At 47.9% G+C, this 27,081-nt stretch overlaps 2 protein-coding genes across 5 annotated transcripts in view; both read right to left on the minus strand.

Annotated features, from left to right (window-relative positions):
* Positions 1 to 258: 258 nt before the first annotated feature.
* GPBAR1 (G protein-coupled bile acid receptor 1) lies at positions 259 to 9,003 on the minus strand. Of its 4 annotated transcripts, none has more exons than XM_030916045.1 (4): positions 6,213 to 9,003; positions 3,313 to 5,304; positions 2,893 to 2,998; positions 259 to 1,440 (listed from the first exon to the last, which is right to left on the minus strand). In XM_030916045.1, exons 2-4 carry the CDS (start codon positions 3,468 to 3,470, stop codon positions 403 to 405), a joined length of 1,302 nt encoding a protein of 433 aa, XP_030771905.1. In that variant the 5' UTR covers positions 3,471 to 5,304; positions 6,213 to 9,003; the 3' UTR covers positions 259 to 402. The 4 variants fall into 4 exon arrangements, with proteins under 4 accessions (XP_030771905.1, XP_030771906.1, XP_030771908.1 ...); XM_030916046.1 differs by lacking the exon at positions 6,213 to 9,003 and having other exon boundaries at positions 3,313 to 3,515; positions 3,918 to 5,352; XM_030916048.1 differs by lacking the exon at positions 6,213 to 9,003 and having other exon boundaries at positions 259 to 2,065; positions 2,893 to 3,453.
* Positions 9,004 to 9,364: 361 nt separating this feature from the next.
* ARPC2 (actin related protein 2/3 complex subunit 2) overlaps positions 9,365 to 27,081 on the minus strand; it is a 37,479-nt gene continuing 19,762 nt past the window's right edge. The window contains exons 6-11 of the mRNA XM_010360213.2: positions 24,506 to 24,692; positions 23,870 to 23,963; positions 17,857 to 17,983; positions 14,457 to 14,557; positions 14,016 to 14,116; positions 9,365 to 9,827 (exon numbers count right to left, since the gene is read on the minus strand). Coding sequence (XP_010358515.1) covers positions 9,803 to 9,827; positions 14,016 to 14,116; positions 14,457 to 14,557; positions 17,857 to 17,983; positions 23,870 to 23,963; positions 24,506 to 24,692 — 635 coding nt within the window. The 3' untranslated portion in view covers positions 9,365 to 9,802. The remainder of the gene's footprint in view (positions 9,828 to 14,015; positions 14,117 to 14,456; positions 14,558 to 17,856; positions 17,984 to 23,869; positions 23,964 to 24,505; positions 24,693 to 27,081) is intronic.

The raw sequence follows: 27,081 nt of genomic DNA on the forward strand, positions 1-27,081 counted from the left end.
TGGTGGCTGGACCCTAGGAGGAGCTAGCTAGGGCCCCGTCAGGGCAAGGCTCTCCCGCAGAGTCGGCTGGATGTTGAGATATGCTAGCTCCCCGTCTCCAGGGTCTGTGCACACGACACTTCTTGTCTGCCAGGAGTCGACTCTGCCTTAATCCATGACTCTGCCTTAATCCATGCGTATGTCTGTAGGTTCTTTCTGTTGTTGGTGTGTGGAGCCATTTCCTCCTGCCTCGCCCTGAGATATGGAATGAGATAAGCATAAACAGCCAGAGGAGCTTTATTCAGTCAGTGTGGGGTCAAATAGAGGCAGGGTCTCTGATCCAGAGAAGTGGGGCCCAGTGGAGACAGGCTGGGTGGCTGAGCTGGATGGATGCTCTGGTAGGAGTCAGCAGAGGCCCTTCCTTTAGTTCAAGTCCAGGTCCACGCTGCTTTGGCTGCTTGGGTGGTAGGCAGTGCTGGGGCCGGGACTGTCCCGGAAGGCTCTTCCCCGCAGCCCCTGCAGGCACCTTTGGGCGGCTGCCCTCCAGGGGGCTGTGTAGCGCTGATCGCCCAGCCCCATGGCCACAGGCACTGCCGCTGCACTGGCACTTCCCAAGGAGATGAGGGACAACAGAGTCCCAGGCCCCAGTGGTGGGCGCTGCTCATAGGCCAGGACTGAGAGGAGCAGTGTGGCCACATAGGGCCCCCAGCACAGCCCGAAGAGCAGCATGGCTCCAGCCTGCGCCCTTGCCTGCCTCCAGGTAAGGGCCCGGGCCAGGGCCGAGGGCTCCTCGCGGCACACTGCCCGCTCTAACCGGCGGATGTCCTGCAGCTGGCGGTGGGCAGTGACCAGCACGCGGACAGAGAGGAAGGCAGCAGCACCCACAGCGGGCAGCAGAAGCCCATAGACTTCGAGGTAGAGGTAGGGGGCTGGGAAGATAGCCTGGGAACTGCAGTTGGCACCAGGGGTCCAGTGGTTCCACCCCAGAGCGGGCAGACTGGCAAAGAGCAGGGGGCCAGCCCAGGTGAGGAGCAGGGCCAGCCGAGTGCTCCCAGGGGGCTGGAGTGGCCTCAGGACTGCTATGTAGCGCTCCCCATGCACCAGCAGGAGGTTGGCGAGCAGGGAGAGGAAGGAGAAGTTGGGAGCCAAGTAGAGGAGGAGGCAGGACCAGTAACCCCGGCGACTCTGGTTCCACAGCCCTGGCAACGTGGGCAATGCCAGACCCGTGAGCAACCCAGCCAGCAGCAGGCTCAGGAAGAAGCAGCCAGCAGGCGGGCTGCGCAGATGGCGGTCCCAGGCAATGCCCAGGGCTAGCAGCAGGTTCGCCGTGACGATGAGGCTTGCCAGGGCCAGGGAGAGCCCCAGAACCCCCTTGGGAATGGGGCTGGGCACCTCGCCAGTGCTGTTGGGCGTCATCTCGGTCCTGAGGACAGGGGAGTCCTGGAGTGGCAGCTGGCATGCCTGCAGGATGGGGTGGCCAGAGTTAGGATGGGGCTGCAGGTCGTGTCCTCCTGGCAGGGTGGCATGTTAGTCCAGGGGCACAGACCCGCAGGCTGTGGGCTGTATTATGTTCGCTGATACACAGAATTTTTCAATGAATTGCCAATTAAACATTTATATAAAAAACTATCTTTGTTTCTATTGAAAAATCAGGTCTGGCAACACATATGTCCTGTATGGTAGCAAGCAGCCGGAGCTCACCGATGGCTGCCCTTCGGACAGTCCCCACCCGTCCAGCTTTATCCATTTCTGCTATCTGCCTTTTCTGGGCAGCTGTGTTTAGGTCTCTTGGTTAGACTGAAAGGAGGGTCCATCCAGCCCCAAAGCATTTTGTGTATTCCTGCCTCTACCGGGGAGGCCCCTAAATGAGCCAAAAGAATGGACCAGGGCTGGCTGGTGTGTAGTGGTCTTCCAGCCAGCCATTAGGTGACAGGCTCCAGTGGGCCAGGTCTCGGGCACCCTGTGCCCTTCCCCCTATCTGTCCTTGTAGCCATCACAGCTCAGTGAGCAGCCTCCGGGTAGGACTTCCAGCCCATAAACTTGACTCGTCTTTGCTCCACACTAGCAACAGGGTCCTTCCTGGGAGCTGGAGGGAGGAGAGAAGCAGCAGGAGGGGACCTGTGGCAGTGAACATGGAGATGCCAGCAGCAAGGACAGGGACTCCTCAACACCCCCAGGCCTGAGGCTGAGCCCAGAGGAGAGGGAAGAGGAGTCAGTGGGCAAAGCCTGGCTTCTCTGTGGCTCTCATCTGTCCCTCTCCTTCCCGTCATTCCCTGGTCTCAGTCCTCCAGTGTCATGGCTCTGCTGCCACATCCTGGGGACGGGGGAGGGGTCCTGGGTCCTGTGGGAACTCCTGCTTCTGTCAACAGGGGAGCAGCTGCTGTTGCTAGGATCCAAGTCAATAAGGAAAGGATTCATACCTCTCCCCTCCTCCAGGACAGGGGATCAGGGCCCCATGGCCACCCTGAGCTGAGAGGAAGGAAGATGCTCCCCTTCCTTCCCAGGTTCCCCCAGCACCCCGAACCCGGGCCTCCAAGGCCTTGTGCCCCCTTTCCCCTCCCCTAAGCGTGTTTTCTCTTCCTCATCTCCTCCAGTGCCCTCCACCCAGGATGTCTTTTCCTCTCTAGAGGCTTTCCAGTTTCTGTTCCCTTCCCCCCAGCACCATCAACTCTCTCAAGCCCCGTGAGACTCAGGGTTCATTACCCCAAACCTGGCCTAAGCTGGAGCTCCCAGCCCTAATCGGAATGATTCCCCCCACCCCACCTCCACCAGAACAGCGACAAAGGCAGGGGTGATTTCCCAGCAGGGTGCAGGCTGTACCACCTGCACACCCCCGAGGGTCTGGTGGCTTGGGCTGGGTGCAGTGGCCTCTCCAGGATCTGGGGTTTGGGGGTTGGGGGGGAAGCTACTCACATGGCTGTTGGGAGCAGGTATTGCCTGCCCAGCCTGGGCCTTCCTGAGTGTCAGGGAGTTGCTGCAGCCAGACCTGCAGGGGTTTGGACCATGTCTGGTGTCCTGGCTGAAGAGCACAAGTGGATCAAGCGCATGGTGTCTCCACCCGGTGGAGACAGCAGGGCCAGGCTCTCCTACCCAGGCTCTGCCCCTGTCTGGGTTCTCAGAGGGATGGAGAAACGAGGCTGGCGGGACTCAGCCCCGGCCCCGCCTCTGGGAGGGTGGGACCTGGCATATTCTGAACCACAGCAACTGGGAGGCCTGCCTCCCACTCCCACCCAGTGTCCCTCTGCCCTGCCACCCAGGTGGCAGTTTCCCTACTCCGGCTTGGAGTAATCTGAGAAATGCATTCCAGTTAATGAATAATAGTGATTGACTTACCCCTCCTGACTTCTCGCCTCAGCTGATGCATTTACATTTAAGTCCCTGGACTGGCCAGTCAGTTGACAGTACACCAGGCTCCCTCTACACTTCCGTGTGTGGTGGCGGCAGTGGCGGGCGTTTGGGGCCTGAGGATCTTCACTTCCCCATCCCATCATCTGATGGGCCTTTCAGTTTATAAGGCCAGACTTGCCTTCCTGAATCTGGGGTCATTCCATACTTTTCTCAACTGCTTTCTAAGTTCTGAACTATGAGGGACAAAAGGCTCTGGGGATGTGACCCTGGGTAAGGTACTACTGGGCCTCAGTTTTTGCCTGTGTTAAAATGGGAACAAGATAAACCACCTCTAATTAAGGTCGTGGTGGGGCATATCACAGGATAACACATATGGCTGCATATACGCCAGTGGCTTGGCCCTTGATGGGTGGGGGTTTGCTCCAACAAACGACTCCCTCTCTTTCCTCCCCCATGATGAAGAGGCATGAGCTGGCGCTGGAATCAGAGCTGTCTGGATCCTTTTAAAAGCTGGTGAACTTGGGCAAATGACTAAAGTTCTCTTGCCTTAGTTTCCTCATCTGTAAAATGGGGCCCATAGTTGTACTCACCTATCAGTGAGACTAAATGAGGTCCCGTGTGATGAGGACTCAGATCAGCACTTGGTCCTTCAGCACTCCGTGACAGGCAGCGATCGCTAGGAACATTATTAGGATTTTTGCCTTTCTCTGCACCTGGCCCCTCTAAGACAGATCCGCTGAGAGAGGCACATGGGGAGCTTAGGAAAAGCAAGAGGGGAGTGACACTTTTGCTGCACAGGGAAACTGAGGAAACCAGGTACACTGAGAGGGAAGGGCAAGTTCAAGGCTGGGAAGCCAGGAGGAGTGGTGCCTCAATTTCCACCTTATATCAAGGGTGGCTTTGGAGTGAGGGGGAGGAGAGAAGCCCAGCCACACTCCCTTAAGGCCTGAAATGGGAGGGAACAGGCGGAAACTGCAGCAGGAAAGCTGGAGCTGGGGGTGAGACATTAGGAAACACTTCCTGGCTGAAGAAGTAAATGGAGCAAAGGGACTTCCGTGCTCTCCAGGACAGCTGGGCCCGAAGGGCTGGAGGTCCGCGGAGTGTGGCTCTGCCAGCTCTGCACAGTCAGTCAGGGATCCTGAAGAGGAGGGACTTCTGTTGGGACAAAAAGTGGGAAGACGAAAGCATCCAGCCTCAAATCCATCCTCGAGGGAGCTGGTGGGTGCGGAGGACGCAGGGTTCCAGGGCCGGCCCTCAGAACCACGTGATATGGTGGGGCAGAAGTCACAGGCTCTGGGAGAGTTCAGCCTGGGGCCTGGACAGAAGTGGGTGTGGGACCCTTCTGATATGGGACTGCCAGGAATAAACAGACCTCCTGTTCCCAGCCCTGGCCTGCTCCCCGCGGGATCCAGGATGTCTGTTTCTTCTCTGCTGCTCTGTCTAAACACTGTGTGTGGGATGTGTGAAGGGGGACAGATTAGGCAGTGGCAGCCAGGGAGCCTGGGCTGTCTCTTGCTCAGCCTCGCTTCTCCCTTACTAGATCATCTAGTTCCTGTCTGTTCCATCAAGCCCTGGGGCTGACTCACTCCCTGGCTTCTTCCTTCAGCCACGAGGGCTCTGGTGCAAGCCGTCTTCAGATGCTCTGTCCAGCTGACTGTGCCCGGACCCCATTCTCCTTTCCTCAGGCAGAACCTGAACGGGGGTGACCAATCCAGACTCTGGCACAGAATCCTCCTGTGCCTCCTTTGTCCGTTTCCATTCTCTTAGCTATCTGAATTTCTCTCTGTTGACTCACAATGTCTGGGACATGAGTGTCATGCTGGCTGGGGGTACCAGCTTTGGACCAGTGGAGGCAGCAGGGACGGGGTTTCTTGGACCCTGGTTGGCCTCCCTGAGCCGCTGTTCACTTCACACTCATGCCTGTAATCCCAGCACTTTAAGAGGCCGAGGCCTGGGCAACGTGGTGAGACTCCGTCTCTACAAAAAAAAAAAAAAGATTAGCTGAGCACAGTGGTACGTTGTGTGGTTCCAGCTACTCAGGAGGCTGAGGTGGGAAGATCGCTGGAGTCCAGGAGGTCAAGGCTGCCGTGAGCCTTCATGGCGCCACTTCATTCCAGCCTGGGTGACAGAGTGAGACCCTGCCGCAAAATAATAAAAAAAATCAGAGCCAGGCACGGTGGCTCACGCCTGTAATCCCAGCACTTTGGGAGGCCGAGGCGGGTGGATCACGAGGTCAGGAGATGCAGACCATCTTGGCTAACACAGTGAAACCCTGTCTCTACTAAAAATACAAAAAAATTAGCCGGGCGTGGTGGCGTGTGTCTGTAGGCCCAGCTACTCAGGAGGCTGAGGCAGGAGAATTGCTTGAACCCGGGAGGTGGAGGTTGCAGGGAGCCATGATCGTGCCACTGCACTCCAGCCTGGGCGACAGAGTGAGACTCTGTCTCCCAAAAAAAACCACAAAAGAAACAAAAACCAAAAAAACCCAAATCCTCCCCGCCCAGAAATGGCAGTGCTTTTAGCAACCCCCAGTAGGGGGCAGCATTGCTTGAACTCAAAATCGCCATCAGAGTAGACCCAGGTTCCGGTTGAGCACCCATCAGTACTACTCCAAATGAGGGTAACTTAATGGCAAACAACTCCAAGTAACAGCTCCCCCCAAGAAGGCTGAGGCAGCAGCTAGGGCTATTTCCTTTTCTTGGTTTCAATTCCTCCTCCAAGTCCACCCTTCCACTTCCTGTTAGTCTGTCTTTCCTGCCAAGCTCCTAATTCTTAGCTTGCAGCTTGCCCCAGGTCCCACTTTTTCCAGACATGGAGATTCCTACCTGCCTTGCCCGGGCAGTAAGGGCCATTCAAGCAGGGGAAAATACCAAAATACCAAATACCTTGGGGAAAGCCTGGGAAACCCCAAGCACCGAACGAGGGTTGGCTTCTGCGGGACTTTGCTGGGGCGGCAGCCTGTCACTTCTGATCCCCTTGGGTGTATAAAGGGAACCAAGATTCATTAAGGACATTATAATTACAGGCATCATAATGCTTACCATGTAAGAGACATTTATTCTCTTTTCCTTTTACAAATCCTCAGGTAAATGTCCAATTTAAATGAGGTTACCAGGGCTCAGATTAAGAGCCCTGTCACACAGCTACTGGATGGCAGCACCTGGATTCAAACTGTTCTACAGCCCATATCCAAGGACACCTGCACCTCCCAGGTGTGAACCCTTGGGGCACTGGCTTCCTGAGACTAGGAAGAAACAACTAGATCCCCTTTTCCCAGCCCACACTCTCAGTGTGCTTGACCCTCATCCTGAGATGTTCTTCCTGCGGTCCTAAGGCCTCAACTGGTCACAGTGGGCTGCTTCATCTGTGAGGAGGGTCTTTGAGGCTAGATCCGTACTAACACCAAGTGTGTCCTTGTTAAGAGAAGAGTCAATCTGGACAGGGGTTTACACCAGTATGGATTTTTTTTTTTTCTGAGACAGGGTCTCACTCTGTTGCCCAGGGTGGAGAGGCACACACAGCTCATTGCAGGCTTGACCTTCAGGGACTCAAGCAATCCTCCTGTCTCAGCCTCTTGAGTAGCTGGGACCACAGGCATGCACCACCACATCCAGCCAATTTTTATTTTTTGTAGAGGCAGGGTCTCGCCATGTTGTCCAGGCTGCACGACAGATTTATTTATTGGTGAGATTATTTATTGGAGAGTTTTGCTCTTGTCGTCCAAGCTGGAGTGCAATGGCATGATCTTGGCTCACTGCAACCTCCGCCTCCTGGGTTCAAGTGATTCTCCTGTCTCCGCCTCCCGAGTAGCTGGGATTACAAGCACCCGCCACCATGCCCAGCTAATTTTTGTATTTTTAGTAGAGATGGAGTTGCACCGTGTTGGCCAGGCTGGTCTCAACCTGACCTCAGGTGCTTCACCCGCCTTGGCCTCCCAAAGTGCTGGGATTACAGGTGTGAGCCACCACGCCCGGCCAGATTTATTTTTTTATAGAGATGGAGGAGTCTGTTACCCAGGCTGGTCTTGAACCTGGGCTCAAGCAGTCCTCCTTCCTCATCCTCACAAAGTGCTACAATTACAGGTGTAAGCCACTGTGCTCAGCCTGCACTATGGATTTTTAATGTTGACAAAGTGTCTTGGAACTAGTTACTTCCTTAGGATTTACTGCTGTAGAAAATATTTATGCCTTTTCATTTTTCTCCTAACTCCTTATCTTCTAAGCAACCTTGGTTCTGCCATCTACAGTACCTACCAGAAATCGGATTCCTGCTACTGGCAACAGAGTACAGTGAGCTCCAACATTAGTTATGTTCTACTAAGGAAGAAAGCAAAAACTCAACTGGGCATGGTGGCAGGTGCCTATAGTCCCAGCTACTCCGGAGGTCAGGAGCTTGAGTACAGCCTCGGCAACACAGTGAGACCCTGTCTCTAAAAACTAAAATTAAAATAAAAAAAGAGCAAAAACTGCTTATAGTCAAAATTACACCAGAAAACCCCTTAAATAACTCATGAGGTAAGGCATGCATACGTTGCTGTCAATATATCCAATTAATCTAGGTTTTCCAAGTACCAGAAGTGGTCAGGGGCACCCTGAGCAGCCAATTAGAACTATCAGAGTACCCTGAGCTCTCTAGCAGCCCATTTTAGTGAAATGAAAATGAAGTCTGATGACTCAACGACCTGTGGTTTTCAAAATTCTCCACTGTGACCCACAGTCAAAAGACATTTCTACAAGCCAGGCATGATGTGCATATGTAACTAATATGTTTCCAAATCAACACTTACCCTTAACAGATGTGATGCACTCCGATACTATTCAGTTGCTTAAAAATGCTGGTGTCACATAAAGCTACACATATGACAACAATGCACAGATGTACACCACACACAGTGCAGGTAAAACTGGCCAAATCTGAAGAAGGTGGGTGGACTATACCAATGACCTTTTCTTGGCTGTGATGCTACACAATTATACAAGATGTTAGCATGGTGGGGGAACCAAGTGGAAGGTATACAGGATCTCTCTGTATTGTTTCTTACAACCGTATTTAAATCTACAGTTATCTCAAAATCGAAAGTTTAGAAAACAAAAATGCTGGTTGTGATATAGTCAGGTTATATCACAATTAATGGGCCCCAAGCCAGTATGAAACACACTGCCATAGATGGAAGGCAGAAACCATTCGAATGACCATCAGACCATTGTAGATGCCCCTAAAATTCTCCTCTTAATTCCTTACACCAAGCCAACTTTCTGAAGCAATTTCATTTCAGGGACCAGAGTCCTGCTGGGGGACAGCTGCTCGACTAGGCTCTGTACTGTTTTTGACAACTTCTCTCCCTGAAAGCAGTCTTTTGGGCTGCCATGTGAGAAAGACAAATTGTGGCCAGTTAGTCTGCATCAGACATACACCTGAATAACCATCAATGTCCTGCAGGACCACACACTAAGGAACACATTTTGGGAAATTCCACACATTATTCACAATAAAAAGATAAACCAGAAAACCCTTTGACTGTCACTGTCCAGGGAGCTTCAGGAACAGCCACAGAGTCTCAGCGACCAAGCTTTACAAGGAAGCATATAAGTTTGTATTAATAGCTCGGGTTCCATGGCTCATGCCTATAATCCCAGCACTTTGAGAGGCTGAAGCAAGCAGACTGCCTGAGTCTAGGAGTTTGAGACCAGCCTGGGAAAGATGGCGAAACCTCATCTCTACTAAAAATACAAAAAATTAGCCAGGCATATAGTGGTATGCGCCTGTAATCCCAGCTACTTGGGAGGCTGAGGTGGGAGGATCACCTGAGCCCAGGAGGCAACGAGACCCTGTCTCTTGGTGCGGGTGAGTTTAAATATAGTTCACTGGCCAGCCATTCTCTCCTCTAGGGGAGGTGAGGACCTAAACTTGATGGGCTCCTGAAACTAGGGCTTCCCAGCTTAGGTTTGCAGGTTCAAGGGCAGCATAGGTCTATCCTTCTTCATTCCTTCTCTTCTCACTTTGGACCCGCGGTCCAGAAACCCAGTAAATTCTCATGTAAGATAGAAAGATTTTCTTTATTAATGACCCCAACCGTATTTCTTTAGATACAGGAGTTTTGAACTCAAATACTTAGGAGAAAACAAGTTAAGATTGCATTATCCTGCAACTCATTACCAGTAACATATTGCAAAGCGAAACAGCTTGGAAAAGAGGGTGGGAGGAAAGGGAAGTGAGGGAGGGAAGATAAAGAAAAGGAATTAAGTTGATCAAGTGGAATTCTTTTTTTTTTTTTTTTTTTTTAATTCTTGGGAACTATGAAGTCTTTGCAAGCACAGCTCGTTTCTGCAGATTATTTTCCAAACGTGTACAAAATGGAACCAAAACGGAGAATCCCTTAAGAACCTGAAGAGGTGCAACATTAAAAGCTACGATTATCCAGTAGCAAGTGTTCCAGCCTTCAGTTGCCAGCCGCTTCCTCCTCTTATTCCCAAGATTAGCGGGATGAAAACGTCTTCCCCCTTCAAAAGGAGAGATAAGTGCGAAGGTCAGTTTCTGGCTGCCCTTTCCTCCCACCCCACACTCCTAGACTAGATGGGATCCCAAAGAAATACCAAATGAATGGTGGAAAGGGCTAGATTTCTTAAGCAGAGGCACTGGAACCACAGGACATGGGCTAAAATCTGGCTTTCACAGAACGGTTTCACCAGCTCTTCCTTCCTATTGGATACTTTGGATGCCCAGGAATTATCAGTGTTAAGCCCATAAGGATATTCAATGTACCAAGTTAGATAGAAGAATCACTTGTCCACAATTTCTGGATGGTCTAGATGTACCTGAATTTCCGACTAGGCTCAACCATCTTAGTACCTACCTCATTTGTCAGCTCCTCCTACACAGCGTATACCTCTCAGGGTTCCCAGATAGCAGTTCCTTCATCTCTCACCATGAAGGCAGGTGGCTGGTTCAAAGCAATCCTCAGAACTTCCAAGGCTAAAGGTATTTCTGCTATCACGTGGTGACTCCTCCTCTGGCTTATACAACACCTGCCTGGTTCGAGGCTCCTGAATTGTGGTGTTCTGTTCCACCCACTATTTCTCCAGACGGGCTAGGTGGTCCTCAAGGACAGAGCCTCTAACTGGTACCTAACAGCATCTGGGAAAGGAGCCTGGAAGCTAGAGCTGAGAACTATGGGAAATCAGGGCAAAAACACGGGCTCTGCATTTTCCCTGCCTTGGATGTATCACTCATTCCAAAATGAAGCTACACCTTATTATCCTTCTCTCCAAATGAAAAGCTCATGAGTGTTCAATTCTGGGCAGCCCATCGAGGGTTCCTGGCTTCTGCCCACAGCTGAGTCACTTAACTCCTACCCACCATTAGTAACATAATCTGGTTTTCAGGGTGGATGCAGCTGTTTGTCTCCTGCTTCTCCTTTCTGGGGCCCAACTCTGCCAAAGAGAAGCTGCAGCACAGAAGAAGGCAAAGTTGCTCTTTCTAAGTCCCAGAAAGGAGGCTTATATACAGTCTGTTCATTTCAAGGATTCATCCTTTCCTGGGTTTCTCACCAGGACAGGAAGCTATCCCTGCCCGCTACACAACTGCACTCACTGGGCAGGGACTCCCAAGTCTGCCTGCTGGCTATGGAGTCGGGCAGCAGCTGCCTGACAGACCTTCCTCCTGGATGCACAAGCAGCTACCAGTGCCAAAGGCGATGCTGGCAGCCCCAAGACTATTATGATGCCCAGCCTTCCAGTCCGGTTATCACAGGCTGCCAGGTCAGGCTTCCCTCTCACTGTACCTTGATGCCAGTTTACCTCTGGGCCTCTAATGAACTGCCTGTCTACTGGTCCCTGAAAGCAGCATGAAATTCGCTGCCTCACACTCCAGGTCACCAAACAAGTACCTGATGAGAAAAGCACTCCTGTGTAGAGCAAGCAGGGAAAGGGGAAAATGCAGACACCAGGATGGAGACTAGGTTCTGCAGAGGCAGCAAGAGCACATCCTCTCACCTGCCCACCCACCTTGTTGGTTACTTTGCCCATTTAAGGATCTGCCCAAGAAGCTGCAGAAAAGAAACGATGCTGCTATTTCATTGCATGGCATTTGGACACTCTTCTCTGAATTGCTACAGAGACAGGCCTTTACCTAAAGAAGGGTGATTTAAACTGCGTTTTTTTTTTTTGAGACTGAGTTTCGCTCTTGTTGCCCAGGCTGGAGTGCAATGGTGCAATCTCAGCTCACCACAACCTCTACCTCCCGGGTTCAAGCGATTCTCCTGCCTCAGCCTCCAGAGTAGCTGGGATTACAGGCATGCACTACCATGCCCAGCTAATTTTGTATTTTTAGTAGAGATGGGTTTCTCCATGTTGGTCAGGCTGGCCTCCAACTCCTGACCTCAGGTAATCCGCCCGCCTCGGCCTCCCAAAGTGCTGGGATTACAAGGGTGAGCCACCGCACCCGGCCTTAAACTGCATTTTGAGAATGTCTGAAAACCCTCACCTACTGCTCAAGTCCTTGGATCTCTTTCTCATCCTTTCAAATGGCAGCAGAAACTAACTTGGTAAAAGAGCCCTCAAATGCAAGAGAGAGAGTGTAAAGCCCTAGGCATACCACAACCACTAAAACTTTGCCTCAAGAGTACTGAGTGCTGGGCCAGGTGCGGCGGCTGATGTCTGTTATCCCAACACTTTGGGAGGCTGAAGTGGGAGGATCACTTGAGTCCAGGAGTTCGAGACCAGCCTGGACAACATGGTGAAATCCTGTCTCCACAAAAATACAAAAATTAGCCAGCTGTGATGGTGCACACCTGTGGTCCCAGCTAGCTGGGGGGCTGAGGTGGGAGGACTGCTTGAGCCCAGGAGGTTGAGCCTGCAGTGAGGCAAGATTGCACCACTGCACTCCAGGCTGGGGATCACAGAGTACTGGGCTAGGCGTGGTGGCTCACGCTTGTAATCCCAACACTTTGGGAAGCTGAGGTGGGTGGATCACGAGGTCAGGAGTTCAAGACCAGCCTGGCCAAAATGGTGAAACCCTGACTCTACTAAAAATACAAATAAATTAGCCGGGCTTAGAGGTGCATGCCTGTAGTCCCAGCTACTTTGGAGGCTGAGGCAAGAGAATTTGCTTGAATCCAGGAGGCAGAGGTTGTAGTGAGCTAAGATTGTGCCTCTGCCCTCCAGCCTGTGCTCCAAGAGCGAAACTCCATCTCAAAAAACAAAAAACAAAAACAAAACAACAAAACAAACAACAACAATACTGGGGTGCTGGCAAATACACTGGCTGTTAGGGAGGCTTATGATTTCAAGACTTTTAGTTCAACTGGTACAAAAGACAGCAGATGGGAAGCCGAGGTGGGCGGATTGCCTGGGCTCACGAGTTTGAGACCAGCCCAGGCAACATGGTGAAACCCCATCTCTACTAAAATACAAAAAATTAGCCGGGCGTGGCGGCGTGCACCTGTAGTCCCAGCTACCTGGGAGGCGGAGGTTGCAGTGAGCTGAGACTGCGCCACTACACTCCAGCCTGGGCGACAGAATGAGACTGTCTCCCCCAACTCCCCCCACCAAACAAACAAACAAACCAACAAACAAAACAAAAAACAGCAGATGAACACTACTACTATATCTTAAGGACGGGACTGCCTGAATTTCATCAGAAGAACGAAGGTCTGGACTACACTCCAGCCTGGGCGACAGAATGAGACGCTGTCTCCCCCAACTCCCCCCACCAAACAAACGAATGAACAAACAAACAAACAAACAAACAAAACAAAACAAAAAAAACAGCAGATGAACACCATTACTGTATCTTAAGGACAGGATTGCCTGAATTTTATCAGAAGAACCAAGGTCTGGCACCTTTCACAGAGATGGAACTCTCTAGGCTCTAGGCCATGCTCGCCTTTCCTGCATGCAGAGCCACACCCCTATTTAGGGCTCTCCTCAAAAAAATGTTTCTTTCTTTTTTTTTTGAGACGAAGTCTCACTGTTGCTCAGGCTGGAGTGCAGTGGCACAATCTCAGCTCATTGCAACCTCTGTCTCCTGGGCTCAAGCAATTCTCTGCCTCAGCCTCCCGAGTAGCTGGGATTACAGGCACCTGCCACCACTACTGGCTAATTTATTTTGTATTTTTAGTAAAGATGGGGTTTCACCATCTTGGCCAGGCTGGTCCTGAACTCCTGACCTTGTGATCCACCTGCCTTAGCCTCCCAAAGTGCTGGAATTACAGGCATGAGCCACTGTGCCCATCAGGGCTCTCCTCAATTCTATTCTCAATAAAGAGAACCTTCCTCTGCATGCAAACTTCCCGCTGAGAGTGCACCAGGGAAAGAACACTGAGTGGGTGGCGTCAGGCCTATTTACCCAATTAAAGGTCCTTAAGCAACTTCTTCCATCTCTCCAGAAAGAACACCAGAAGCACATGACTGAAATCATAACTCAGGCCCAAAAACAACAGTCTCTTGGTAAACTTTATTTCCTAGCTGCCATTCTCAGAGCTCACAAATAAATGGAAACAAGGAAACCCATCCAGGCCTATACGGCACTGAAAACCTGGAATCCCACCTTTGTTTTATCTACTTAGCCCTGCTGGCCTCACATGTAGCCAGTGCCCAGACACATGGAGGACCAGGCCACCAGCACCCACTGCTTCCTTCTCGGTGACTCAGGAGAGGAAGGTGGTCCTGCTGGAGTGCTGCCTAACTTACGTGATTGTTTTCATTTCTTTTTTCTCAGCATCTGGGCGTGCCCGGTTCAGCACCTTGAGGAAGTCAGACGTTTTTGCCCGCATACGTGTGTGAATATAGGCCTGGGAACAAACATAACAGGTACTGAAGCACAGTCACCGTCTAGAAAGACAGCTTTGCTTTCATCAGAGGCGTTTGGGAACATACACCCTGGGACTGACCCAGGCCCTGCAGCAAAGCAGGAAGGTGAGCAATTCTGGAAACAAATATTCATCTCTGCTATGGGGAGGGGTAAGGGACAGTGGCTTGATGAACAAAGACCATGGTTTCTTGAAGCCTCTAGAATTATCTACCTAAGAGTCAATATCCACAGCCTAGACTAACAGATTGACTTTTTGTCATGAGTTCTGGTGGAGGAAAAGACCCAGAGCACAGCGGCTGAGATGCTGGCACCTCCCTCACCTTAGAGCACTTGATGTGGTAGTGCAGGTAGTCCCGGAACGTGTGGATCAGGTTGATGGTGTTGTCTCGAGCGCTGGCATTGGTGTGACGAGGGAACAGCACTGAAGGTGGAAGACACAAGGCGTTAGGACCCAACACGAATGCCAAAGGGTGGGGAAGAACAACAGCCTAGTGAACTTCACTCCCTCTCTGCTGAAGTACCTTCCACTTGTGTCAATATTACCAGGCTTTGTCAGAGTTTTTTCTTGACGTGGAAGGGTAAACAGCATGGCCAGGAAAGGTGTCAATGAGCGTGAATGGAGGAGCCCATGATGAAAAACAGGGTTAAACCCTAGGCCTTCATTCTAGTCCTGGATTCTGCAGCTGTGCATTTTGAAATCTATTCCCCGTCTGCCACACATGTAATAGCTCCTGCCTGTGCAGCTGGGCACACTCCAGGATCACATTAACTGGCTCTAACAGTTTACCTTAAGGAATCAGGATTAGGAAATGCAGCTGCCTGTCTTAGGTCCTTGGTGCTGAAATAGAGTAAACCTTCCCAGAAAATAGATGCCAGAGAATTTCCCACATTCTCACTGTGAAAACAGACAATAAGGTGTAAGGACCTGAACCCTCATGATAGGCCAGGCAGGAGGAGCTGCTCTGACTGGGACTGACTGAAGTCCAACCCTGTGGCAACAGCCACCTAAAGACCTGTGTGAGGCCAGGCGCGGTGGCTCACGCCTGTAATCCCAGCACTTTGGGAGGCTGAGGTGAGTGGATCATCTGAGATCAGGAGTTCGAGACCAGCCTGGGCAACATGGTGAAATCCCATCTCTACTAAAAATATAAAAATTAGCCACATGTGATGGCATGTGCCTGTAATCTCAGCTACTTGGGAGGCTATGACTCTAAGTCTGCCATAATTTTATGTACCACAAGAGAAAAATGCTGCCAATTAAACTATGACATGCCATGAATTGTAAGATGCATCCCAGCTTCAAAGATAAAAACTTGAAAAAAATGGTATAGCTGGCTGGGCGCAGTGGCACACGCCTGTAATCCTAGCACTTGGGGAGACTGAAGTGGGTGGATTGCTTGAGGTCAGGAGTTGAGATCAGCCTGGCCAATAGGGAAACCCTGTTTTGTTTTGTTTTGTTTTGAGACGGAGTATTGCTCTGTCGCACAGGCTGGAGTGCAGTGGCATGATCTCGGCTCACTGCAAGCTCCGTCTCCCAGGTTCACGCCATTCTCCTGCCTCAGCCTCCCAAGTAGCTGGGACTACAGGTGCCTGCCACCATACCCGGCTAAGTTTTTGTATTTTTAGTAGAGATGGGGTTTCACTGTGTTAGCCAGGATGGTCTCGAACTCCTGATCTCGTGATCTGCCCGCCTCGGCCTCCCAAAGTGCTGGGATTACTGGCGTGAGCCACCACACCCGGCCGGAAACCCTGTTTCTACTAAAAATACAAACATTAGCTGGGTGTGGTGGCACGTGCCTGTAGTCCCAGCTACTCGGGAAGCTGAGGCACGAGAATTGTTTGAGCCTGGGAAGCGGAGGTTGCAGTGAGCCGAGATCACAACACTGTACTCCAGTCTGGGTGAAAAGAAAGAGAAAAGAAAAAAGTATATAGTTTAGATTTAATGAAATTTGGTAAATCAACAGATTCATCACCAATAAACAGGCTCACCTTTACCACTGAGGTGAATTAAATTACATTTCACAAAGGAGACAGTAAGTGGATCATGGCTGGAGCTTGGGCTTAATAAGCAAAAAAACCAAGAATTGCCAAATGACAGAGAACCACCATCTAGCTGCTTAGGTGGTTTCTCTTCTTAACTCATTTTTCTGGTAAGACAGGGTCTCACTCTGTCACCCAGGCTGGAGTGTAGTGGTGCCATCACAGCTCACTGTAGCCTCGACCTCCTGGGTTCAAGTGATCCTTCCACCTCAGCCTCTCAAGTAGTTATGACTACAGTCATGCAACACCATGGCTAGCTATCTTTTTTTTTTTGAGACAGTCTCCCAGGCTGTAGTGCAGCAGGACGATCTCAGCTTGCTGCAACCTCCACCTCCCAGGTTTAAGCAATTCTCATGCCTCACCTGGTCAAGTAGCTGGGACTATAGGCACATGCCACCATGTCCAACTAATTTTTGTATTTTTAGTAGAGATGTGGTTCACCATGTTGGCCAGGTTGGTCTTGAACTCCTGACCTCAAGTGATCTGCTCACCTTGGCCTCCCAAAGTGCTGGGATTACAGGTGTGAGCCACCGCGCCTGGCCCCTGGCTTTTTGTAGAGATGAGGTTGTGCCATGTTATCCAGGCTGGTCCCAAACTCTTGGACTCAAGCGACCCAACAACCTTGGGCTCCCAGAGTGCTGGGATTACAGGCATAAGCCACTGTGCCTGGCCTATCCTTAACTCTTTTTCTTTTTGAGACAAGGTCTCACTCTGTCGTCCAGGCTGGAGTGCAATGGTGTGATCTTGGCTCACTGCAATCTCTGCCTCCTGGGTTCAAGGGATTCTTGTGCCTCAGCCTCCCGAATAGTTGGGATTACAGGCGTATGCCACCATGCCCAGCTAATATTTTTGTGTTTTTTTTTTTTTTTTTGGTAGAGACGGAGTTTCACCACGTTGGCCAGGCTGGTCTCGAACTCCTGACCTCAGGTGATCTGCCCACAGTGCTAGGATTATAGGTGTGAGACACCACACCCAGCCTCCTTAACTTTTTTTTTTTTTTTGGGAGACTGAGTCTTGCTCTGTTGCCAGGATGGAGTACAGTGGTGCGTGCAATCTCAGCTCACTGCAACCTCCCTCCTCCCCGGTTCAAGCGATTCTCCCACCTTAGCCTCCCAAGTAGCTGGGACTACAGGCGCATGCCACCATGCCCAGCTAATTTTTTTTTTGTATTTTAGTAGAGACAGAGTTTCACCATGTTGGCCAGGATGGTCTTGATCTCCTGACCTTGTGATTCGCCTGCCTTGGCTTCTCAAAGTGCTGGCATTACAGCTGTGAGCCACTGTGCCTGGCCAAAACTGTACTTGTACTCCTTCAAGCTGGAATCAAACCAGCGACGTAAGGACATCTCCTACTGAGGAAGTAGCTACAGTCCTCTGCTCTACCAGCTGAGCTATTGAAGGGACCTTAACTCTTGATATCAGAATTCAGTCTTATTTTTAAGATTTAAGAAAAACGGGGAAAAAAACAAAGGAAATGATTACTGTACAAAAATAGCATATGGCCTGCTCTGTGATTAATACCCTGTGACATCCCTCCTTTAGTCACAGCAATGGCAACAGGAACAACTTGGTACGCCTGCTCTTGCCTACCTTAAAATGTTAACCAACGTTCTGTGCAGATTTAGGTATTCTGTGTGAACTCACTAAAGCGGCATGAAAGCAGCAAGTGCACCCTGCTCACCAAAGGTGATGTAGCCAATGTTGTCACCCACAGCGGCGTCTGTGTCTTTCAGCTCCAGAGGGGGTTCCCTGTGGCTAAAGAGGACCTGTGGGGCTGTGTGGCTGGCTCTGCGTCCTTCTTTGAACTCCTGCCAAGACAAAGCAAAAGCAATCAGAAGAGAAGTGGGTGTAAGATGAGTGGCAACTCAAGCTATGGGGTTTGTTCTATGCGGTGTGACCTTTGTAGCCCTCCAGAGCAGCAGGAGGTTAAAAATAAACTACACCAAACCTGAAACATTACAAGTGCTAGCTGCTGCCACTGCACTTCAGATTCAAAAGGAAGAGACTTCAAAGTAATAGGTCAGATCTTCAAAATGTGATGAAAAGTAGTGATAATCCTTTTCCCTTGGACCAACATAGGTGATAAACTACCATACTTTCTCTGGGCTCTGGGACTTTGCATGAGTCTTTTTTCACTGAGGATCCTGTTGCTATTTAGAATTCATCAATAAAATCTTTAGAGCAAACTTAAGCTCTTCTTGGAGACAGAAGACAATGGAATGAAAGAAGCTGAGCTGTCTTGGTGCTCATAAAGGAAGCCCTTCCTTTATGTTCCAATCTCCAAACCTGAAGTTTCTATAGTCCATGCATGTAAATAGACAAGTAATACAAGACTTCCTTCTCTCAGCCAGATCTGCAAGAATAGAAGCAGATTTGCTAGCAATGCCAGTAAAACTGGATGATCCAAATTCATCAAGCAGGCCTTCGACGATGATAGATAGCAGGAGGATGCAGCCAAGGACTCTCCAAGGTCTCTTGTTTTAGGAGTTCTGAAGGCATGGTTACAGTCATGTGGCCTGCAGTGCCCTTCTACTGCTGCTCAAATACCACCTCCTAACACCATCTCCAACAAACCCAGGCAGGTACTGCTCTCTTGCTGGAGCTGCCATGTCTTTTCTACAAACCTCTACTATGACATTTTACTATTCATTAATGCATCTGACCCCCCTAACACATTATGAGTTCAAATCAAAGATCCTGCTTAATGTATCTTTGTAATTTATTCCTCTGTCCTTCAAAGAGGCTATGCAGCATATGCCTTGCTGAGAGAAAGCAAGTGCTTCTATCTGAGCTGGTTTAGTATCATCACACTGTACAGGAATAGGCAAGGGCTGTTTTCAGTTGCAGGCAGGAAGAATACACACTGATCAGCAAGCCCTCTCAGCAATTAGTGGCAAAGGAAAGATGATGGCTGAGCAGCCGCAATGCCCAGCCTGGGATCTCACCTATTTCACAAACTGCCTCTCATGCTAACACTACCAAGCTTTCAGTAGGGAAAGAAATGACCATAAGCTGGGTTAGATTAGTCCCCTTTTGAACAGATTTTGTGCCCCAAAGGAAAAATATCTGCAAAGGGAGGGAAGGAGTCAAGATTATCCCAAATGGAAATTTCTAGAGCAAAGCTTCTAAAATCGCCCTTCTCTAGAAAACATTTTTTATTCTACAAAGGGGTTAAGAAGCTTTTTAACTTCTATTGGTTTTACTTTTCAGTCTTAAGGAATTAAACAGAACAGATATGTAACTGCTGGCATTTTCTTGTGTTTATTAAGTATCTCTAAGGCTCCAATTCACAGGTACATGTGGTATTCACAATGAGATGGGGTATTTATAAACCAGTGGTGACTTATTAGCACTCATTAGTTTTGTATGTGGAAAATAATATATTTAAGACTCGGTCAACAATCTGTTTCCGGTTTGGGCCTACTCTTTTTTTCTTTTTTGAGACAGGGTTTCACTCTGTCACCCAGGCTGGAGTGCAGTGGCACGATCTTGGCTCACTGTAACCTCCACCTCCTGGGTTCAAGCAATTTTCATGTCTCGGCCTCACAAGTAGCTGAGATTACAGGCGTGTGCCACCATACCCGGCTAATTTTTGGCCTTTTTAGTAGTTGGCCAGGCTGGTCTCAAACTGGCCTCCTGTGATCCACCCACCTAGACCTCCCAAAGTGCTGGGATTACAGGTGAGAGCCACTGTGCCCGACTGGACTATTCTTTAGATTATCTAACGTCTTTGCTTCTCCTCGGTTCTCTCTCCCAAATAAAACTTAAATAAACACACCCAAACAGCCCTCCATTTTCACTGGCATCTTTGTTATATGTAATTCAGCAATATTGTCTTTTTACTCTCCTGGCTAGGACGTCTTTTGAGCATCAGACTATTTCTCTCTTCCAAACTACTATTTATCATTGGAAGTTCGGAATAAATTCAAATATACACAAGGAATTTAGTACATGATAAAAGTAGCACCTTAAATCAGGGATGTAAACACGGAAATAATTGCTACTGGGACCACTGGATAGCCATTTAGAAAAAAAGACAGATTATTCTTTCATACCATACACCAAGAGAAGCTCTCAACAAATAAAAAATCATGTATAAAATATGTAACTGTAAAAATACTCAGAAAATAACAGGTAAATTTCTTTATAACCTTGGAGTAGGGAAGGGCTTTCTACCCCTATAACTCAAAATCTAGAAGCCATAAAAGGCAAGAATGATTAATTTGATTACACAAAAACAAACTTCCACATGAGGGAAAAAACCCCACAAAACAAGATCCAATGACAAACGGGAGAAAATATTTCAACTCTTAATCACAGATGAAAGGCTACTCTGCCTAGTATATAAAGAAATTGAGACGCTCAATGACCCTACAGAATAATGGGTAAAGGACATAGACACTTCATAAGAAAATCAAATGGTCTATAATGTAAGAAAAGATGTTCTGACCTCATTCATAAGTGGACAGAGACATCACTTTTAACCTATCAGATCAGGAGAAACCCAAAAGTTGACAACATACTCTGGGAAAACAGACACTCTTACCCATCACTGGTGGATGATAAAATGCTACTACCCTGATGGAGAAGAGTTTGGCAATATCTACCAAAATTACTGAACTTGGACTCAGTGTTCCCAGTTCAGGAAAATACCCTACAGACACAACCACACATGTAAACAGGCAGAAAGGGCCCTTAAAATAACGTCTTTACAACTGCTTAAGAGGCAGATGCTTGTGTCTTTATCCCTGAACATACAGAAACCAGTGGTTTCCACTTAACTCTTCCTGGTTATTTAGTTACTAACTTGACTTTAAAATCTTACAATATGAAAAGAATTCTAGTTCACCATAAGCTAATCTCCAAAAGCACAATTACTGGTCCTATTGCTTTTCATGGAATAAGCGTTGAAATGATGGCTTCTATCAGACATTCTCCAGTACTAAGCTGATCAACGCCCATACCACTAACAGTAAGACATCCATGAGAGTGGAGGAATAAACTTCCTGTCTTTTTCTGAGAGGGAAAAAGCATCCCTTAGAATCTGCTTGCCAAATGACAAAAGGAAGACTTGACTTCTGATCAGGCTGGATGTGCATGCTGGAAGGGAAAGGCCACAAAGGCCGGCAACAAGTAGACTACTGACCATGAGGAACTTCAAACAGTGTTCCCAGGGTACAACTTTCTGTGCCAGGTGATCCTCATTCTTTTTTCTAGAAATTTACAATTCCAGGCCTAGGAAAAAGTTCTATTTATTTTTTGGAAAAATCCAGCAAAAGTCCAGTTTTCGATGGTCATTTCCAACAAATTACCTCAGCCTCTGAATTTGGAAAGGGTGGCAGGGCAGATGACTTCCTGAGTCTAGCATTGCACAAGGCCAGTTATTATCTAGAGATCCTGTTAGTGCCAAAATGCAAGAGAGGCTTTGTCTTCACTTTTAGGTAAGTGACCTACCACAGGTACCCTGAAGGAGGCATTTAAATTCATATCCCAAAAAAGAATACCCAAATTCTCCTTAGGAACAAATCTCCAGTACACTCTCCAAGATAAGATCTGTTTAAAGTATAGAAATAAGTTGTTTCCTGGAATAAAATGGAATAAGATTGGTAAAAAACCAGCCAAATCTAAATATATACTTCAGAGCTTTAAAAGTTAGTTTGTGACTCTGGATTTAGCCCAATTTCTGAGGTACTGCATTTAATTCCCCTGTCAATTTCGCATAAAAACACATGAAATGCCTATCTAGAGGCTTATTTTAGGACCCAAGAGATATATGCATATTTTTATATTCTTTCATCAAGTTCAGCACTAGCAAATGCTGAAGTGTCAATATTCCAGTTTTTCTGTATAAGGACTCCCAAACTAGAGTTTCTGATTAATTAGCCAAAACACAAAAGCTGCTAGGGATGGAGCAATTGAGAATACCACTTTTGAAGATTTCCCTAGCCACTTAGAAGGCTATGCAAGGTATCTTTACTGTTTAAGAACAGTTGTCTTTCTATTTGGCAAAACAGATTCTGCTTCAGAATTTAAAAATCTTTACCACCCTGCCAAGGAACAGAATGAAGGTAGTAACGTTTTCAAAAAATGTTACCATTGTACTCGATTTTGAATGCTGAGCCATCTCAGAAGAAACCAGCCTGAATGTCACCTGACCAATGAACTCTCATGTCCATCCTAGAGCCAGCAACTACCTGGCCAGCAGAGATTGGTACACAAAGACCTGAATACAACTACACCAAAAATCCAATTACAAAATGCCCTGCTAACTCTCATGACTATTTTTTTTTTTTTTGGAGATGGAGTTTCACTTTTTTTGCCCAGGCTGGAGTGCAATGGCACGATCTTGCCTCACTGCAACCTCTGCTTCCTGGGTTCCAGTGATTCTCCTGCCTCAGCCTTCCAAGTAGCTGGGATTACAGGTGCCTGCCACCATGCCTGGCTAATTTTTTGTACTTTTTTAGTAGAGATGGGGTTTCACCATGTTGGCCAGGATGATCTCGATCTCTTGACCTCGTGATCTGCCCACCTCGGCCTCCCACAATGCTGGGATTACAGGCGTGAGCCACCGCACCTGGCCTCTTATGACTCTTCTTAAGATGAGCTTCCTGTGAGGGAAGTACTATATGGTGACCCATCATCCAAACTCAGGCTCAGTCTATCAGTTCAACAACTCTACCTGTTCGTGCGTTATCTACTACCAAAGAATTGGCTATAGAGCCCATTCTGAAAAGACCTTAGGACCAAACCAAAAGCAGAACTTACTAGAAATCTGACGAAACACAAGAGGTTAGGGTTAGGAAACCTGACAAAGTTTTAGGTCAAAGAACCCACAGTAGGAAGGATACATAATATTCATTCATAGTATGTTTAATTCTCAACTCACCCTTTAGTTCTGTCCTGCAAAACTAGAACCACTGAGAAAAAAAAGATTAGGCTGGGCGCAGGGGCTCATGCCTGTAATCCCAGCACTTTGGGAGGCTGAGGTGGGCAGATCACGAGGTCAGGAAATTGACACCATCCTGACCAACGTGGTGAAACCCCATCTCTACTAAAAGTATAAAAATTAGCCGGGTGTGGTGGTGGGCGCCTGTAATCCCAGCTAATTGGGAGGCTGAAGCAGGAGAATCGCTTGAACCCAGGAAGTGGAGGTTGCAGTGAGCTGAAATCATGCCACTGCACTCCAGCCTGGCAACAGAGCAAGACTCCATCTCAAAACAACAACAGCAACAAAAAATATTCATTGAGTTTTGTGGGAGTTGTCTATTAAATCTTCAACAAATTCTAACGTCAAGGCTGGGTGTGGTGGCTCACGCCTGTAATCCCAGCACTTTGGGAGGCCAAGACGGGCATCACCTGAGGTCGGCAGTTGGAGACCAGCCTGACCAACATGGAGAAACCCCGTCTCTACTAAAAATACAAAATTAGCCAGGCATGGTGGCACATGCCTATAATCCCAGCTACTCGGGAGGATGAGGCAGGAGAATTGCTTGAACTCGGGAGGTGGAGGTTGCAGTGAGCCGAGATCGCGCCATTGCACTCCAGCCTGGGCAACAAGAGCGAAACTCAGGAAAAAAAAAAATAATTCTAACATCAATAGAGCTGCTAGATCTCTTTCCTATGCTCATGGTATGTTTGGGTGCAAAGGTGTAAGTCGCTATGCATGGTTTTCCCCCAAGATGTCTGCTCCATACCTGCATGAACACCTTTCCAATGACCACATCGTCGTCATCCTTAAACACTGTGCTGAAGACTACTGTGACTCTGTCCTTTTTAGACTCAACATACCTGAGGGGAACAAAACCCATGAGGGTAAGTACAGAATCAGAATGGGGTTTTTGTCAATAACTTGATCTACAAGTGCATCAGAAGGCTAAAGTCACAAATCTCTTAAATCATAATACAAAGGTGTGCCAAATGAAATGATATTTATGGTCAACAAAGTTAGTGCACAAAATGAATGCCCCAAGAGAGGCAGCAGATGGAAATTATCAGAAGTAGATTTTATTGACTTGTAAATATAACATGGAACCGATGGTCACCTTGCCTGCTGATTATCCAGGTTATACTCTTAAACATGACTCAGAACAGTGGTGCCTTAAAAGAAAGCATTGGATTCTCTTTCCACCTTCTATCAGCTCTCAGTATCTGGAGAGTAGGAGGAGTGGCTGATTTTTGCCCTATCATCTACTTCCTGGCTTAAGAAATTTTATGAGAAAAACATTTTCATGCAATACAGCTTAAGGTCTGACCAAGCCATATTTCTTTCAGTAAGTGCCATGGTGGTGTGACAGTCATATCCAGGCTTCAGGACTAAATTCTATACTCACATGGTCTCATCATCCCTATAATGGATAACTGCCCTGTTCTCTCCTTCCTTGCCCTCTTCTTGGAATTGGAAGTATTTTTCAAAGACAGAGGCGAAACAATTTCGCTTCAACATGCCAGCTTGATGCACAATGGAATCCTTGGATGCTGGAAGATTTTCAAGGTCGTATAGCAAAGAGACATTGTATCCTGGAGGGAGGAAAAAAAAAACAAAAAACAACCCAGCAGCTACATTAAAAAAAAAAAAAAAAGCAGCATACTATCTCTTATCAAGTAAACAGAGACTAGAGGCAATTAAAAAAATTTTTTTTCAGGTTCTATTGACATTTTACTTTGTCTCATTATCTGTACTTTTAACCTCTGTAGAATATAGTCTATTTTCATCTACCTCACAGGGAAAAATGAGGTGAAATAAAATCTTTTTATAAGATTCTTGTAAATATATATAATGAATGTTAATCAAAAATTTGAATCAGTATCAAAGATGACTAATTGCAAGTATGTAATGGGAGAAAGTCAGAACCTGGGAACTCTGATTGGAAATGTACTCTTCCAGACACAGTTGTAAAGGAGCCACATAACTTTCTCTGATAGTTTAATGTGCCAAGTATCAATATGGCCAGCAGATGGGTAGCTTTGTGATAATAAGACAGACCCTTCTACATGCCACTGCAAACTCTTTGAGGCAGGGTAGAAAAACCAACTATCTGTTCATGTACACGCCTCTCCAATAGCTTTTATTGGTATACATTGTAAAATTTTCAGTATTTTTTATAACATTTTACTTCATTTGATCTCCATAACCATGCTTTGAAGTCTGCAGGCTAGATAAGGTTACTGTTTTACAGAGGGAAAAGGAGATTCAAAGAAATGACGTGAATTGCCAAATGCAGCACGACACAAAAGTGTAGGGCACTCTATTTTGAGTTGAACAGAACTGGGTCCAAATCCTGGCCTTGTCATTTTGTAACCTTAAAAAAACTTCTGGGGCCGGGCGCGGTGGCTCAAGCCTGTAATCCCAGCACTTTGGGAGGCCGAGACGGGCGGATCACAAGGTCAGGAGATCGAGACCATCCTGGCTAACATGGTGAAACCCCATCTCTACTAAAAACTACAAAAAACTAGCCGGGCGAGGTAGCAGCGCCTGTAGTCCCAGCTACCCGGGAGGCTGAGGCAGGAGAATGGCGTGAACCCGGGAGGCGGAGCTTGCAGTGAGCTGAGATCCGGCCACAGCACTCCAGCCCGGGTGACAGAGCGAGACTCCGTCTCAAAAAAAACAAAAAAACAAAAAACCAAAAAAAAAAAACCAACAAAAAAAAACAACTTCTGGGTGTGGTGGCTCATGCCTGTAATCCCAGCACTTTGGGAGGCTGAGGTGGGCAGATCACCCGAGGTCAGGAGTTTGAGACCATCCTGGCCAACATGGCGAAACACTGTCTCTACTAAAAATAAAAAACTAGCCAGGTGTGGTAGTGGGCACCTGTAATCCTAGCTACTTGGGAGGCTGAGGCAGGAGAATCGCTTGAACCCACAAAGTGGAGGTTGCAGTGAGCTGAGATCGCGCCACTGCACAACAGAGTGAGACTCCGTCTCCAGAAAAAAAAAAAAAAAAAATTGCCTAACCTGTTAATTCCCTCATCGGTTAAAAAAAAAAAGGGGGCGGTAGGGTGGCCTGGGCACAGTGGCTCACACCTGTATTCCCAGCACTCTAGGAGGCCAAGGTGGGTGGATCACCTGAGGTCAGGAGTTCGAGACCAGCCTGACCAATACGGCAAAACTTTGTCTTTATTAGCTGGGTGCAGTGGTGCATGCCTGTGGTCCCAGGTACTCTGGAGGCTGAGGCAGGAGAACTGCTTGAACCCTGGAGGTGGAGGTTGTAATGAGCTGAGATCATGCCACTGCACTCCAGCCTGGGAGATAGTGAAATTCTGTCTCAAAAAACAAAAAGAAACAAAACAAACAAACAAACAACAACAACAACAAAAAAAAGGAGGTGGGGAGGGAGGGGGTGTGGAGATAGGGGAGACTGTTGTGAGCATTAAAAGAATGTACAATACTTAAAGTGTGTGGAACATGACAGGTCATCAATTTGGGTGCAGAATATGGACTGAAACCGTTGGGTGACCTGCCTCTTTACAGCATGTCCACTATGAATTCCCAGAAGCCGGGCTGGAACACTTGATTATGGAATCAAATGATTAATAAGTGTCAAAAAGGTTTAGAGATGTTTTTGCAAGAATATTTGTATATATCACTGAGGATCATTTTATATTCTAGGCAACTGACGGGAATAACTTCACCAGAACTGTACAGATTTCATACTTCTAAGTATCTGAAACCTCATTACTATTTCATTTTTTCCCAAAAGCATTCTTGAGATCTTTTTTTTTTTTTTTTTGAGACGGAGTTTTGCTCTTGTTGCCCAGGCTGGAGTGCAATGGCCTGATCTCTGCTCACCACAACATCCACCTCCCAGGTTCAAGCAATTCTCCTGCCTCAGCCTCCTGAGTAGCTGGGATTACAGGCACGCGCCACCACGCCTGGCTAATTTTGTATTTTTAGTAGAGATGGGGTTTCT

This window comes from Rhinopithecus roxellana, chromosome 14 (assembly GCF_007565055.1).
Source record: "Rhinopithecus roxellana isolate Shanxi Qingling chromosome 14, ASM756505v1, whole genome shotgun sequence".
In the NCBI taxonomy this organism is placed as follows: Eukaryota; Metazoa; Chordata; class Mammalia; order Primates; family Cercopithecidae; genus Rhinopithecus; species Rhinopithecus roxellana.

What these genes read in the sequence shown, in the direction of transcription:
- GPBAR1 (XM_030916045.1), bottom strand. Translation starts at nt 3,470, where the DNA reads ATGATGGGATGGGGAAGTGAAGATCCTCAGGCCCCAAACGCCCGCCAC. An exon ending in GAGGCGAGAAGTCAGGAGGG is followed by an intron (nt 2,999 to 3,312) that starts GTAAGTCAATCA and finishes TGTGCTCTTCAG; the next exon opens with CCAGGACACCAGACATGGTC. An exon ending in TACCTGCTCCCAACAGCCAT is followed by an intron (nt 1,441 to 2,892) that starts GTGAGTAGCTTC and finishes CCCATCCTGCAG; the next exon opens with GCATGCCAGCTGCCACTCCA.